The 17,284-nt window shown below is 45.0% G+C and overlaps 1 protein-coding gene across 4 annotated transcripts; it reads left to right on the forward strand.

The window, feature by feature from the left end:
- Window positions 1-250: 250 nt before the first annotated feature.
- Window positions 251-15,242, forward strand: LOC130296795 (lysozyme C-like). Of its 4 annotated transcripts, none has more exons than XM_056548736.1 (5): window positions 251-826; window positions 5,544-5,825; window positions 6,511-6,660; window positions 10,993-11,071; window positions 15,104-15,242. In XM_056548736.1, the coding sequence occupies exons 2-5, from the start codon at window positions 5,696-5,698 to the stop codon at window positions 15,162-15,164; spliced, it is 420 nt and encodes a 139-aa protein (XP_056404711.1). In that variant the 5' UTR covers window positions 251-826; window positions 5,544-5,695; the 3' UTR covers window positions 15,165-15,242. The 4 variants fall into 4 exon arrangements, with proteins under 4 accessions (XP_056404711.1, XP_056404712.1, XP_056404713.1 ...); XM_056548737.1 differs by having other exon boundaries at window positions 251-638; XM_056548738.1 differs by lacking the exon at window positions 251-826 and adding an exon at window positions 986-1,104.
- The last annotated feature ends 2,042 nt before the right edge of the window (window positions 15,243-17,284 follow it).

The raw sequence follows: 17,284 nt of genomic DNA on the forward strand, positions 1-17,284 counted from the left end.
TAGAAGAGTGCAGGGGGTGCTCACAATAGATGCAGGTACAGTTCATGTAGTAAGAAATTTCCAGCAAGAAATTCAGAAAAATGATGGAGCACTCACCCCAATCATTAAACTTCAAAGATGCGTTTATTTCATGCTTGACATCACACGATACAGTACGGAACAGAACATACAGGTGCGGACATGAGGCAGGGGCTGACAGACAAACGGAGGAGCAACAATTGTTTCACGCCATCTCGGCGCTTCCTAGTACAGAACAGAACATACAGGTGCGGACACGAGGCAGGGGCTGACAGACAAACGGAGGAGCAACAATTGTTTCATGCCATCTCGGCGCTTCCTAGTACAGAACAGAACATACAGGTGCGGACATGAGGCAGGGGCTGACAAACAGAGGAGCAACAATTGTTTCACGCCATCTCGGCACTTCCTAGTACGGAACAGAACATACAGGTGCGGACACGAAGCAGGGGCTGACAGACAAACGGAGGAGCAACAATTGTTTCACGCCATCTCTGCGCTTCCTAGTACGGAACAGAACATACAGGTGCGGACACGAAGCAGGGGCTGACAGACAAACGGAAGAGCAACAATTGTTTCACGCCATCTCTGCGCTTCCTAGTACGGAACAGAACATACAGGTGCGGACACGAGGCAGGGGCTGACAGACAAACGGAGGAGCAACAATTGTTTCACGCCATCTCTGCGCTTCCTAGTACGGAACAGAACATACAGGTGCGGACACGAGGCAGGGGCTGACAGACAAACGGAGGAGCAACAATTGTTTCACGCCATCTCTGCGCTTCCTAGTACGGAACAGAACATACAGGTGCGGACACGAGGCAGGGGCTGACAGACAAACGGAGGAGCAACAATTGTTTCACGCCATCTCGGCGCTTCCTAGTACAGAACAGAACATACAGGTGCGGACACGAGGCAGGGGCTGACAGACAAACGGAGGAGCAACAATTGTTTCATGCCATCTCGGCGCTTCCTAGTACAGAACAGAACATACAGGTGCGGACATGAGGCAGGGGCTGACAAACAGAGGAGCAACAATTGTTTCACGCCATCTCGGCACTTCCTAGTACGGAACAGAACATACAGGTGCGGACACGAAGCAGGGGCTGACAGACAAACGGAGGAGCAACAATTGTTTCACGCCATCTCGGCGCTTCCTAGTACAGAACAGAACATACAGGTGCGGACACGAAGCAGGGGCTGACAGACAAACGGAGGAGCAACAATTGTTTCACGCCATCTCGGCGCTTTCTATGGCTCCAGTCTGGAGCCAGAGGAAGCGCCGAGATGGCGTGAAACAATTGTTGCTCCTCCGTTTGTCTGTCAGCCCCTGCTTCGTGTCCGCACCTGTATGTTCTGTTCCCTACTGTATCGTGTGATGTCAAGCATGAAATAAACGCATCTTTGAAGTTTAATGATCAGGGTGAGTGCTCCATAATTTTTCTGAATTTCTTGCCGAAAATTAATTTACAAATCTGTTTAACTTTCTGGCACCAGTTGATTAAAAAAAATAAAAATAAAAAAGTTTTCCACTGGAGTAGCCCTTTAATAAAGGAACAATAAGAACCAAAATATTCCTCAGAAGGATCTCTATCCAAAACACTATAATAATCCGTGTTTGCTGAGATGCGGAGAGCTTCCTCTATATAGGTTGTCCGATTCAAAATTGCGACCCCCCCCCCCAGCTCGTCCACAGGACGGATAATAATTTTATCATTGTCCTACAAAGTTTTTATCGCAGCCCTTTCTATTGAGTTTAGGTTATCAGAATTTTTAAATGTGACTGATTTGGCACAAAAGCCTGGTTGTCTCCTATTGGCTGTGTCCGCTATCGGGGCTTTTATACTTATTTTATGTCTATATTTTAATAATCATTATACTAGGTGTCATGGTGGATTGTATCTTAGTACAATACATTTATTTGGGAATACAATGTGTGTAGTTACTAAATTAGGGGAAGTAGAGACGTCCACAGCGCTCCAGCATGGAGAAGTTTGACAACTTTATTCAGACATTAACGTGAATAATTGTTATTGTGTAATGTGCATATTATAAAAGAACACGGTACACACAATAAACCAATAAATATGATCCTCAAACATATTATAAATGAGATCATTGGTGAAGTGAAGCCACTAGAGATGAGCGAACTTACAGTAAATTCAATTCGTCACGAACTTCTCGGCTCGGCAGTTGATGGCTTATCCTGCATAAATTAGTTCAGCTTTCCGGTGCTCCGGTGGGCTGGAAAAGGTGGATACAGTCCTAGGAAAGAGTCTCCTAGGACTGTATCCACCTTTTCCTGCCCACTGGAGCACCTGAAGGCTGAACTAATTTATGCAGGAAAAGTCATCAACTGCCGAGCCGAGAAGTTTGTGACGAATCGAATTTACTGTAAATTCGCTCATCTCTAGAAGCCACTTTAGCGTGAATTGCGACACTGTGTGTTAACTGTCTGCAAACAGGTATTGACTTTATTAACCATTTCCTCAACAGACAGAACCCTGGGCCTCCTTCAGTGCTGTGTAATAGAAGCTGTGGTAGAGGTTAATAAATGGCAAAAAAGGAGTTTAAAGGGGAACTCCACCTCTAGACATCTTATCCCTATCCGAAGGATAGGGGATAGGATGTCTGATCGCGGGGGTTCCCAATGCTGGGGACCCCAACGATCTCCCTGCTGCACCAGGCATTTGTTTAGAGAGTCGTGTGCAGCGCCGGAAGCTTGTGATGTCACGGCCACACCCCCTCAATGCAAGTCTATGGGAGGGGGCGTGACGGCCCCCGGCGCTGCACCTGACGCTCTAAACGAATGCCGGGTGCAGCAGGGATATCGTTGTGGTCCCCTATCCAAAGGATCCTTCTTTGATGGCAACTTATCCAGCAGTAGTCAGACAACTTATAAGTGGTGTTATACCACCGAAAAAAACGTTTATAGTGTGTTTCATAATTGTTCACACAGTCCACTAAGATCACTGTAAAGGAGAAAAATAGCAATGTAGGTCTCTTTCCCATTTGAGGATGTGAGGAAGATCATGTGGTACCACGGGGTGTCAGGAGAAATACCTTAATACTTCGTGACGCCAGGGCACCGTTATCCTATACACGGTCCGAGGTTGGAGACAGCTTCTCCTGGGCACACAGCTTCTTCTTCTACACACAACACACTTGAACCAAACTATTGCTCAGACTTAGCACTGAACTGCACTTGGGCAACTCCTACCCCAACTACACTATAGGGGCAAGAATTTAGGGGTTCTAATTGGCAGGCAGGGTCACATGGGGTTTATACATCTCCTCTCTTAAGGGTACAGTAATACATTTAACATTTAACTGAATGACAAAAATAAAATAATTAGGAAAATATATTAACTTCTCCATAGAGTGCAAACATAATCAATATACTCAAACGTCTTCCAGTTGGCCCAACACTTGTGCGCAATGCTGCCCAAAGCAGTCCGAAGCCACAGGACAGACATTGGTGCTGGGACACCACAATCATGCTTGCCTAAGGTGGAAGAAAGATAAAAGTAGAATATCATTTTAGAGGGGTACTCCACTGGAAATCATTTTTTTTTTTTTTTACTCAAATGGTGCCAAAAGTTAAACAGATTTGTAAATTACTTCTATTTAAAAATCTTAATCCTTCCAGTACTGATCACCAGCTGTATGTTCCAGAGGAAGTTCTTTTCTTCTTGAATTTCCTTTCTGTCTGACCACAGTTCTCTCTGCTGCCACCTCTGTCCATTTTAGGAACTGTCCAGAGTAGAAGCAAATCCCCATAGCAAACCTCTCCTGCTCCGGACAGTTCCTAAAATGGACAGAGGTGTCAGCAGAGAGCACTGTGGTCAGACAGAAAGTAAATTCAAAAAGAAAAGAACTTCCTGTGGATCTTACAGCAGCTGATAAGTACTGGAAGGATTACGTTTTTTTTTATTAAGAGTAATTTACAAATCTTTTTACCTTTCTGGCACCAGTTGATTTAATTTTTTTGTTTCCAGGGGAGTAAGGATTTCGGTAGAAAAGGCCACATAAAAAAATTGTTGAGAAATCTGTAGAACTCCATATCTGCCAGCCCAAGTATACAGATCCCCTCACAATCCTTTTTTAGTTAAGAAAACACATTTTGCTCTTCGGGGAGGCAACCGCATATGAACTGCTGATGACTACTGGATTTCATGACCATGGCTAACTCACCAAATCCCTCATCACCTCGGCGCTCTAAGTGCCCTTCTCTTGGCACCAATTCATCCTCAGAAGAGGATATTAGACCTCTGGACAAGAGTCAGAGACTGCTCCGGACTTTTCACTCATGAGCCAGGTCTCCATAACATATTAATCTACATCCTGCCATCCACAGGTGCAAATTAAAAGGGGTATTCCACCCCTAGACATCTTATCTCCTATCCAAAGGATAGGGAATAAGATGTCTGATCGTGGGGGCCCCACCGCTGAAGACCCCCGCGATCTCCCTGCTGCCTCATTCGTTTAGAGCGTCGGGTGCATCGTCTGAGGCTCGCCTGCGGCTACGCCCCGCTTGTGACATCACGGACACGCCCCCTCAATGCACAGGAACAGGTTGGCGTACGTATATGAGACTGATGTATCCATGGCTGGACTACCAACCTGCCTCTACAATCTATCCTCGAACGTAAAAGTGTTGTGGTTTCGAAGAAATCTAACGCCCCACAAACAGACTCCCAGAAGCCATCAGACTTTTTGGAGAAACTCAGTTTACAAATTTGCCTGCGCACCCTCATCCAAAGGGAAGCAAGTGTACAGGCTCTTCACATCAATTGACGCCAAGTGCATCCCCTCTCGTCAAGATGCCGCAGATCTCCCAAAACTTCAAGTAGGACCGAATGGTGACGGGGAGCTTATCAATGTACTCCTACAGTCGTTCAGTTGCAGACCCGATCCCCACGACAATAGGCCGTCAAGGGGATTTTCTATCATTAGAGAACGTATACAGCTCATCAGGTACAAACACCACATGGCTACGCATACATCATCAGGTGATAAAAGAAAGTGAGTAATTTGCCCACCAGGTTCAGCAGGGAGATCGCGGGTGTCCCCAATGGCGGGACCCCATGATCAGACATCTTATCCCCTATCCTTTGGATACTGGATAAGATGACTAGGGGCGGAGTACTTTAAGGTTTGGGGCCACCTCTTGTTGAAATACACTTGTGTCTAGAGTGTCCGGCTGCTGAAGGGTCGGTCTCTTGGCAAAAATGGCCCAATGGAGCCTAAAAACATCCTCTAAATCACTCAATGACCACTAAATACCAGTCGATGGATAGGTAAAAGGAAATGTCGCTGAATATTGTTGGTGGAACTGCGAAGACGGTCATTTCCGAGAAGCTTCTTCCTGGTTCCCCAACCACAGTACAATTATCTTCCCTAGATCAGTCCAGATTACTTAATATCTGTTAATAACTAACTGTCCTGATATATTTTATCTGAAAGAGAAGTTGCTCAACGCGCTGATTGTTTATCATGACAAATTTCTCTTCCTCAAATTCCAGTTCCGGCAACCGATGTACTGAAGGGAAAAATTTCTGAAACACATGATGTTCCCGATATGAAAGAGCCAAAATGACGTCACCAAAACCATAAACCCCTGGCTATAAATAAAGAACCTCCCATCAAATTCTTCACTCCTCACAACACTATCGAGATGAAGATCCTCATTGTCCTCGTACTGTCCGCCATTACCACCGGCGGCTGGGCAATAGACCGATGCAGTGTGGTGCGGGCAGTAAGGAGCAGTGGTATTGCCGGCTATAAGGGATACACTGAGGGGGACTGTAAGTATTTCTTCTGTGTACGAAAAAAACTGCTTACTAAGATAATTTTTGTTTTCCTGCTCTAAGGCTGGGTTCACAGCACGTTTTAGGCAATCCGGAACGAATACGGTTGGGAGGAGCTAAAACCGGGTGCCTCCGTCTGCGGCCTGTATGTAATGTATTTCAATGAGCCGACCGGAGTGAAACGCTGACTCCTATCGGAGTCAGCGTTTCACTCCGGTCAGCTCATTGAAATAAATTGCGTACGGGCCGCATACGCCCGGCTTTAGCTCCTCCCAACCGTATCCGGTCCCGTATTGCCTAAAACGTGATGTGAACCCAGCCTGAGAGCAGGAAAAAAAAATTATATATGGATTTTCTGGAGATCTGCTCAGTAACAATTAGAGATGAGCGAACTTACAGTAAATTCGATTAGTCACGAACTTCTCGGCTCGGCAGTTGTTGACTTTTCCTTTGTAAATGAGTTCAGCCTTCAGGTGCTCCGGTGGGCTGGAAAAGGTGGATACAGTCCTAGGAAAGAGTCTCCTAGGACTGTATCCACCTTTTCCAGCCCACCGGAGCACCGGAAAGCTGAACTAATTTATGCAGGATAAGTCATCAACTGCCGAGCCGAGGAGTTCGTGACGAATCGAATTTACTGTAAGTTCGCTCATTTCTAGTAACAATGTCCTTTTTCCTCCCGTAGATGTGTGCCTAGCTCGGTATGCTAGTAACTATGATACGTCATTGAACAGAAGTCCTTCTGAGTATGGCGCATTCCAGATCAACAGTTACTGGTGGTGCGATGACTATAAAACTCCTGGCCGCAAAAATGGATGTAAGGTATCATGCAGAGGTAATGTGAAAAGGAAACAATGTCTAAGATCTTCTCTTCTTTTCAAAGTCATGTTACGGTAAAGCAGCTTGCTTAAAGAGGTACTCCGGTGGAAAACATATTTTTTTAGGTCTTTATAAGTCGACTGATGCCAGAAAGTTAAAGGGGTATTCCAGGCAAAACCTTTTATTTATATATATATCTCAACTGGCTCCGGAAAGTTAAACAGATTTGTAAATTACTTCTATTAAAAAATCTTAATCCTTCCAATAGTTATTAGCTTCTGAAGTTTTCTGTCTAACTGCTCAATGATGATGTCACGTCCCAGGAGCTGTGCATGATGGGAGAATATCCCTTGCATGATGGGAGAATATCCCCATAGGAACTGCACAGCTCCCGGGACGTGAGTCATCAGAGAGCAGTAAGACAGAAAACAACAACTCAACTTCAGAAGCTAATAACTATTGGAAGGATTAAGATTTTTTAATAGAAGTAATTTACACATCTGTTTAACTTTCCGGAGCCAGTTGATATATAAAAAAAAAGTTTTGGCCTGGAATACCCCTTTAAACAGATTTGTAAATTACTTCTATTAAAAATCTTTACCCTTCCAGTACTTTTTAGCAGAGTAAATTCTGTTCCTTTTGAATTTCCTTTCTTGTCTTGTCCACAGTGCTCTCTGCTGACACCTGATGCCCGTATCAGGAACTGTCCAGAGCAGCATAGGTTTGTTATGGGGATTTTCCTCTGCAGCATACAGCTGCTAAAAAGTACAGGAAGGGTAAAGATTTTTTTTAATAGAAGTAATTTACAAATCGGTTTCATTTTCTGGCACCAGTTCATTAATAAAAAAATGTTTAAAAAATTCCACCGGAGTACCCCTTTAACCCCTTAAGGACCAGGCGTTTTTCATTTTTTGCACTTTCGTTTTTTTCTCCTTACCTTTAAAAAATCATAACTCTTTCAATTTTGCACCTAAAAATCTGTATTATGGCGTATTTTTTGCGCCACCAATTCTACTTTGTAATTACATCAGTCATTGTACCCAAAAATCTACGGCAAAACAGGAAAAAAAATCATTGTGCGACAAAATTGAAATAAAAATGCCATTTTGTAACTTTTGGGGGCTTCCGTTTCTACGCAGTACATTTTTCGTTACAAATGACACATTTTCTTTATTCTCTAGGTCCATACGGTTAAAATGTTCCCCTACTCATGTAGGTTTGATTATGTCGTACTACTGAAAAAAAATCATAACTACATGCAGGAAAATGTATGCGTTTAAAATTGTCATCTTCTGACCCCTATAACTTTTTTATTTTTCTGCGTACAGGGCGCTATGAGGGCTCATTTTTTGCGCCGTAATCTGAAGTTTTTGTTGGTACCATTTTTGCATTGATCGGACTTTTTGATCGCTTTTTATTCATCTTTTCATGAAATAAAAAGTGACCAAAATACGCTATTTCGGGCTTTGGAATTTTTTTGCGCGTACTCCATTGAACGTGCGGTTTAAAAAGCGGTACATTTTTATAATTCGGACATTTCCGCATGCGGCGATACCATATATGTTTATTTTTATTTACACAGTTTCTTTTTATTCTTGGAAATGCCAGGTGATTCAAACTTTTATTAGGGGAAGGGATCATTGAAAGGCTTAATGATTTTTTTTACACTTTTCTTATACAATATTATAGCTCCTATAGGGGGGGCTATAACATTGCATGTACTGATCTTTACCACTGATTGATGCATCTCCATAGGAATTCACTATGACGCCGGGCCCGCCGTGATATGATGCGGGGTCACCGTGTAACCCCGCGTTATATCATGGGAGCGGGACTAGGGGCGTAAGTTTACGCCCTTGGTCCTTAACAGGTTAAAGGAGTTATCTAATATTAGGTGACTTTAGAATTTACCAGCTAGACAGTAATGGACATGCTTAGGAAGGATCTGTGCTTGTCTTGGGGAAAATGGCCGTGTTGTGAATCCACCATAACGCTGCTGCTTTCTTTTGGTGAAATAGCATTTCCTCTAAAACTGTTTTTTATTAAAATTTTAACATACAGTATATGACGTTGGACATTGTATGTATTGTTGAAGTATCATACATTAACATGTCAAATAGAAATGTCATTTCTTAACATTTTCAAAAACAAGAATTAAAGTAGCCTTTCATGGGCAATGGCTATTTCCTGTTGGAGTTCCCTCCCAACTGCAACTCCCAGAATCTCTTGTTTGTAAGTGTGAGGTCACTTTTCTCCCTCCCACACATCAGCCACCCCATTCATTAAAGCACAGCTGAACTCCTTTACATGCATGCTGTGCTGTAAACTATAATTCCCTGCAGCCCTGCGGAGAATGATCTCCCTCACATTTAGCGGTCGCTTCACCCATTGAAGCACAGACAGGCTCCCTTTCAACACCTGACTAGTGATGTAATGTCCCAGGCAGCACTGCAACCTGGGAAAAAGCCTGAGACAACACTCATTTTGTATGCTGCTAAAAATGAACATCGGGGCAAAGATCACATAAGGATTGCGAGATCAGCCATCAAACACAGGTACAGACACTATATTATGAACTACACTAACTTTACAGCCCCTGTAGCATAATCAAATAAAGTACCCCTTTAAGGCTCTGTTACCATCATGTGTGAGCCTTTGGCAAACCTATGTGACATCCTATACATACTCATAAATAGTCATACAGTGTCAACAAAAAAGAAAAAAGATTGGAGTCATTTAGTCCTATGGTGAGTGCTCTGCTTCCCAAGGGTTATCCCAGCCTTCAATTAATCCAAATGGTAAAGAGGCAGCACTCCAAGGGTTCTATGTGAAAATCTATTTACCCCTAAGTGTTACAAAAAATTTCAATATTTCAGACCTATAAAAGACTTGACAAAGAACCTAATGTGGGTTCAAAATGTTGCATTTTTAATTCCACTAATGGGTAAATTTATTTTTACATTGCCTTCTTGGAGTACCGCTTTTTTTACCTTTTGGATTACTGGAGCCACACAGCGTCTTTAGGCCCCAATGATAAAAAAAATGTGTTTCCTGCTGCATACGTCAAACATACATATAAAACGTACTATGACCATCACCCTATAAAGACATTTGAGTAAGATAACAGAAGTAACTTGAGAAAGCTAAAATGGCACCTTCATGCTTCATCCAAAAGAGTCTTCCTCCCAAAACTGGAGTTGCAACGTTAGTAGGATTTTTATTGTTTATATACTAAAAGATTCAAGCTGTGCCAGATAGTATCGATTGTGATACCCTTTTTATGGAAAGTTATTCAATATATTGTAGAGTGGACAGAAGTGTTGCCCGAACCATGAGTCATTGAGGGGGTGGCCAGAGGGTCCTCCCAGCCTTGATTGGCCTAGATCTTGCCAAAGGATAGGGGATAAGATGTCTGATAGCGGGGGTCCCATCACTGGGAACCCCCGCGATCTCCCTGCTACATCGTTAAGAGTGTCGGGTGCAGCGTGGGAGGCTCGTGACATCACGGTCATGCCCCCTCCCATAGACTTGCATTGAGGGGGCATGACCGTCACACCCCCTCCCATAGACTTGCATTGAGGGGGCATAGCCTTGATGTCCTGATTGAGGCATGGTCATGACGTCACGAGCCTCCGCCCCGCATCGCTAGTCATCCGGCATGGGGCGGAGTTCGCTCCGTGCACCAGATGTCTAGGGTGCCACAGCCAAGATTGCGCGGGTCCCCAGTGGCGGGACCCCCGCGATCCAACATCTTATCCCCTATCGTATGGAAAAGGGAAAAGATGTCTAGGGGCGTCACGCCCCCTCCCATAGACTTGCATTGAGGGGGCATGACCGTCACACCCCCTCCCATAGACTTGCATTGAGGGGGCATAGCCTTGATGTCCCGATTGAGGCATGGCCATGACGTCAGGAGCCTCCGCCCCGCATCGCTAGTCATCCGGCACGGGGCGAAGTTCGCTCCTTGCACCAGATGTCTAGGGTGCCACAGCAGAGATTGCGGGGGTCCCCAGTGGCGGGACCCCCGCGATCCAACATCTTATCCCCTATCGTTTTGAAAGGGAATAAGATGTCTAGGGGCGGAGTACCCCCTTTAATGGCCCAATAACTGCAGAAAAAAGGGTGTAAGGAAAAGAATACTGGCAAAAAGTGGCCCCATACTAGTTAGATGTTTGTATGGGGCCTCCTCTTCTCTATCTATGTAGCCTCTTAAAACACACAATCCAAATGATTGTACAATCACGTTTCCTATCAAATTGTTTAGGTTTAGAATTCTATAGACAAATCCTCTAAATTATAAGGGAAGATCTTATAGAAATGCTTATACCAACGTGTCCCTCTGTTTTAGCTTTACTGAACTCCTACCTGGCTGATGACCTGAGATGTGTTAGAAGAATTGTGCAGGATCGCAATGGACTTGATGCCTGGTAGGTACTGAATATCAATGACATCTTACAACTAATTAAAAAGTAATCTACAGGAATTACTGAGATATCAGAATTTTTATGATACTGTGGAGGGATTTGGACCCATAAAGATCGTATTGTAATAGCAAAGTAAACTAGTATACAGATTAAAAGAAAACGTGGCGGCCGTCACGCCCCCTCCCATAGACTTGCATTAAGGGGGCAGGGCGTAACGTCATGACTCCGCCCTGTGCGGTGTTACGTCCTGCCCCCTTAATGCAAGTCTATGGGAGGGGGCGTGACGGCTGTCACGCCCCCTCCCATAGACTTGCATTGAGGGGGCGGAGCGTAAAGTCACACAGGGGGCGGAGTCGTGACGTCACAATACTCTGTCCCCGTGGTCGGGAGGCATAACGCTGAGAGCCGTCCATTTCCTGGGGTCTTCTGCTCTGGTCTTAGATCGTGCAGACCATAGCAGAAGATCACAGATAATACTGATCAGTGCTATTCATATGCATAGCACGGAACAGTATTGGCAATCAAATGATTGCAATAAATAGTCATAAAAAATTTGAAAAAAAAAATAAAAAAACAAACAAAACTGAGATATCAGAATTTTTATGATACTATGGAGGGATTTGGACCCATAAAGATCGTATTGTAATAGCAAAGTAAACTAGTATACAGATTAAAAGAAAACGTGACGGCCGTCACGCCCACTCCCATAGACTTGCATTAAGGGGGCAGGGCGTAACGTCATGACTCGGCCCCGTGTGGTGTTACGCCCTGCCCACTTAATGCAAGTCTATGGGAGGGGGCGTGATGGCTGTTACGCTCCCTGCCATAGACTTGCATTGAGGGGGCGGAGCGTAAAGTCACACAGGGGGCGGAGTCGTGACGTCACGATACTCTGTCCCCGTGGTCGGGAGGCATAACGCTGAGAGCCTCCAGCCAGTAATGGTGAACATCAGCAATCGCGCTGATGTGTGCCATTAACCCCTAAGATGCCGTGATTAATACAGATCATGGCATCTGCGGCAATGCGGGCGTTATATTAGATAATCTGATCGCTCGCATCGCTGCCGCGGGGATTCGGTCTTCTAAAATGGCGGACAGAGGTCCCCTCACCTGCCTACGTCCATTTCCTGGGGTCTTCTGCTCTGGTCTTAGATCGAGCAGACCATAGCAGAAGATCACAGATAATACTGATCAGTGCTATTCATATGCATAGCACGGAACAGTATTGGCAATCCAATGATTGCAATAAATAGTCATAAAAAATGTAAAAAAAAAAAAATGTTAAAAAATAAATAAAAGTAAAAAATTGTGAAAAATCCCTACCTCCAAAAAAAATGTAAATTGTCCCATTTTACCCCCCAAAAAGCGTAAAAAATTAAAAAATTAATAAACATGTTTGGTATTGCCACGTGCGCACATGTCTAAACTCTCAAAATATAATGGTAATGAGCCCATATGGTGAATGGCGTAAACGTAAAGTCAAAAATTTTTGCTTTTTTTGTCACATTTTATTCCCAAAAAAATCAATAAAAAGAAATTGAAAAGTTTCATATACGCAAATGTATACTGACCAACACCTTACCAGCTCCGACCCCCTGGTAAGGTGTTGGTCAGTATACAGTGACCCCTCGACCTACGATGGCCCCAACATACGATAATTTCAACATATGATGGTCTCTCAGAGGCAGCATCAACATACGATGCTTTTTTATGTCGGGGCCATCGCATAAACGGCTATCCGGCAGCGCAGACTGCTTCAGCTGCCACCGGATAGCCGTTTACGAGGCCCCGTGTGGTCCGCTGACGATCACTTACCTGTCCTCGGGGCTCTGGCACGTCCTCTTCGGGATCCCCTGCTTCATCGGCGCTCTCCATCGTCGTCATCACGTCGCTGCGCGGTCCGTCCCGTCATCCAATAGGAGCGGCGTGCGTAGCGACGTGATGGCGGTGACGGAGAGAGCGGATGCCGGGGAAGCAGAGGCCTTGACGGAGCGTCGGGGACACCCCGGGGATGCAGCGACAGCGATGGACGGCGACATCCTGGGCAGCGGTGACGAGCGGTGACGGTCCGGAGCGGCGGGGACAGGTGAGTATACCCTCCAATACCAGTGGTCTTCAACCTGCGGACCTCCAGATGTTGCAAAACTACAACACCCAGCATGCCCGGACAGCCGTTGGCTGTCCGGGCATGCTGGGTGTTGTAGTTTTGCAACATCTGGAGGTCCGCAGGTTGTAGACCACTGTCCTATACTTTACATTGCACGGATCCCTCAACATACGATGGTTTCAACAAACGATGGTCCATTTGGAACGGATTCCCATCGTATGTTGAGGGACCACTGTACATGGCAGGAGGTTCTGTTGTCTTCTGTTTCTTTTCTTGGTATTTTTAGCCATTTTTGTCCGTCTATATCCTTTATGTATGTCTCTTGCACCTTTTTGCTATATTGTATTAGTGTTTATGCTACTGTACCCTGGATTCATTCTTTGCGACCTAGTTCCCTTCTTCATATGGACCTGTATACCCCGTAATCTATGTACATCTGCCACCTGTGCCAGCTCTACTCTTCTGTACCTGTCATTTTAGTGCCTCTGTTTTAAAGGGGTACTCCGGTGGAAAACTTTTTTTTTTTTTTTTTTTTTAAATCAACTGGTGCCAGAAAGTTAAACAGATTTGTAAATGACTTCTATTAAAAATTCTTAATCCTTCCAGTACTTATTAGCTGCTGAATACTACAGAGGATATTCTTTTCTTTCTGGAACACAGCACTCTCTGCTGACATCACGAGCACAGTGCTCTCTGCTGACATCTCTGTCCATTTTAAGAACTGTCCAGAATAGGAGAAAATCCCCATAGCAAACATATGCTGCTCTGGACAGTTCCTAAAATGGACCGAGATGTCAGCAGAGAGCACTGTGCTCGTGATGTCAGCAAAAAGCGCTGTGTTCCAGAAAGAAAATAATTTCCTCTGTAGTATTCAGCAGCTAATAAGTACTGGAAGGATTAAGATTTTTTTAATGGAAGTAATTTACAAAACTGTTTAACTTTCTGGCACCAGTTGATAAAAAAAAAAAAAAGGTTTCCACCGGAGTACCACTTTAATATTCTATGCTGCGATTTTAAATGTATGTCATATTGTTCAATAAAGTAAAGATTTTACATGATTGGTTTTGTTGTTGGTGTTGATGATCTTAAAGGGAACCAATCAATGTGGCATTGATATAACAGCCGGTCTTTTATATTACAGTGATCCCCCAACATACGATGGTAACCCGTTCCAAATGAACCATCGTTTGTTGAAACCATCGCATGTTGAGGGATCCGTGCAATGTAAAGTAAGGGACAGTGGTCTACAACCTGCGGACCTCCAGATGTTGCAAAACTACAACACCCAGCATGCCCGGACAGCCAACGGCTGTCCGGGCATGCTGGGAGTTGTAGTTTTGCAACATCTGGAGGTCCGCAGGTTGAAGACCACTGGTATTGAAAGCTGTACTCACCTGTCCCCGCCGCTCCGGACCGTCACCGCTGTCCTGGATGTCGCCCTCCATCGCTGTCACCGCGTCCCCGGGGTGTCCCCGACGCTTCGGCAAGGCCTCTGCTTCCCCGGCATCCTCGCTCTCCATCGCCGCCATCACGTCGCTACGCACGCCGCTCCTATTGGATGATGGGATGGCGTGCGCAGCGACGTGATGACGATGATGGAGAGCGCCGACGATGCAGAGGATCCCGAAGAGGACGCGCCGGAGCCCCGAGTGCAGGTAAGTGATCGTCAGCGGACCACACGGGGCACCGTAAACGGCTATCCGGTGGCAGCTGAAGCAGTCTGCGCTACTGGATAGCCGTTTATGCGATGGCCCCGACATACAAAAGCATCGTATGTTGAAATGATCTTATTTCGGGACCATCGTAGGTCGGGGGGGGGGGGGGGTCACTGTATTTTAATACGCCGGTAGTTGTTTTCAGGTCTACCGTTACTTGCTGAAGAATATAGAAAATGCCTAATATATTGATCTAATTTCTTGCTTTCACAGGCAGCCGTGGACACGATATTGTAAAGGACGTAACAATAATCACTTCACATATGGATGTTAATCGCCCATTCCACTTCCCATAGAGGTCAATACGCTTTCCTGTTTTGCTTTATGTTTACTAAGGCTGGGTTCGACCGCGTTTGTTAAATACGGTTCCCGTATACGGCTGGGAGGAGGGCGGGGGGCGGGGCTTAATCGCGGCGCCCGCACTCAGCCGTATTCTGGAACCGTATTTAATGTATGTCTATGAGCCGTCCGGAGTGAACCGCAGCCTCCGGTCGGCTTCGTTTTCGGCCGTATGCGGTTTCCCGACCGCAGGCAAAAATGTGGTCGACCGCGTTTTTGCCTACGGTCGGGAAACCGCATACGGCCGAAAACGAAGTCGACCGGAGGCTGCGGTTCACTCCGGTCGGCTCATAGACATACATTAAATACGGTTCCCGAATACGGCCGAGTGCGGGCGCCGCGATTAAGCCCCGCCCACCCCTCCTCCCAGCCGTATACGGGAACCGTATTTAACAAAACGTGGTGGGAACCCAGCCTTAGATATCATCTAGGGAACCTTGTGAATGCTTTGCTTACTATATACTAACCTCTAGTGACATCACATCTCATACAACATTCTTGTCCACAACCTTATTCTGTGCATGTTGTCACTATATCATTCAGCACTCCCTGCTTGATCAGTGTCTGTACACACACGCCTATTGCAGCCTCTCCGTACTTGACTGAATGTTCATGTTTTTAAAGGGGACAGGAGAATAACACCTCTGACAACATCTTATGTTCTATGGGATATCAGGCAGGTTGATATCCAATATGCTTTATCCATCTTACCCCTGACATCAGATGTTGGGGAAGAGTTGAAAAGACATCATTATCTGGAATCTCAAACAATTCTAATAAACTGGCACTATTAGATGAATTTCCTCTTAAAGGGTACTCCCGTGGAAAACTTTTTTTTTTTAAATCAACTGGTGCCAGAAAGTTAAACAGATTTGTAAATTACGTCTATTAAAAAATCTTAATCCTTCCAGTACTTATTAGGAAATGGTTTTCTTTTTGGAACACAGAGCTCTCTGCTGACATCATGAGCACAGTGCTCTCTGCTGACTTCTCTGTCCATTTTAAGAACTGTCCAGAATAGGAGAAAATCCCCATAGCAAACATATGCTGCTCTGGACAGTTCCTAAAATGGACCGAGATGTCAGCAGAGAGCACTGTGGTCATGATGTCAGCAGAGAGCTCTGTGTTCCAAAAAGAAAACCATTTCCTCTGTAGTATTCAGCAGCTAATAAGTACTGGAAGGATTAAGATTTTTTTTTAATAGAAGTAATTTACAAATCTGTTTAACTTTCTGGCACCAGTGGATTTAAAAAAAACAGCATCATTCCAGGTAGAATCTTCTCTATTTATATCCATTCTTAAAAAGATCAAGTAGCACATCCACATATGTTCAGAAATGACGAGATTGAGAAACATGATCCGGCCAACACGTTTAAGATCAGTGTGGTTTCTACTCATAGTAGTAAGAAAAAGGGACTCTTCAGGGATGTAGTGACTGTTGAAAAAAAGGTGACTGATTGTAGTAACCAGCAGGGATATATGTAAAGCTCTGAACAACTACTGAGGACTAGAGCAAGGACTAGAGCAAGGACTAGAGCAAGGACTAGTAAGGGAACGTTCACACATGCATGTTTTGCTGCAGATTTTCGACAGCTGATTTTGCTACCCATTGACTTCAGTGGGTAGAGGGCTGGTGCAAGGATTTTTGCCACCCTAGGCAAAAGCTAATTTTGCCACCCCTGGACTCCGCCCATTGGCGGGGAAGCAGCAGTTGATAGAAGCAATGTGGCGCAGGCACTGTCACAGATCTCAAAGAGGAGTGCAGTGTGCAGCGAAGGGTGTGGGAGAAAAGGTTGATGGGTAGTGGGTGGAGCTCAGGCTGAAGAATGCACACGACAGTGTTACCGTACAGGGGGTGGGCTAAGTTTATTGCAATGGGCAGAGCAGCGCCCCATCCCCCCCCCCCCCTTCAAGAGGGCGCTCTAGGTGGTTGCCTACTTTGTCTATAGACAGAGCCAGCCTTGAGTGGGTATCAATATCAGCTGCGGAAAATCTGCAGCAAAATATGCACGTGAATGTACTCTAACAAAATGTTTTACTAAACTTTAAAGGAGA

The sequence above is a fragment of the Hyla sarda genome, chromosome 12 (assembly GCF_029499605.1).
Source record: "Hyla sarda isolate aHylSar1 chromosome 12, aHylSar1.hap1, whole genome shotgun sequence".
NCBI classification, from domain to species: domain Eukaryota; kingdom Metazoa; phylum Chordata; class Amphibia; order Anura; family Hylidae; genus Hyla; species Hyla sarda.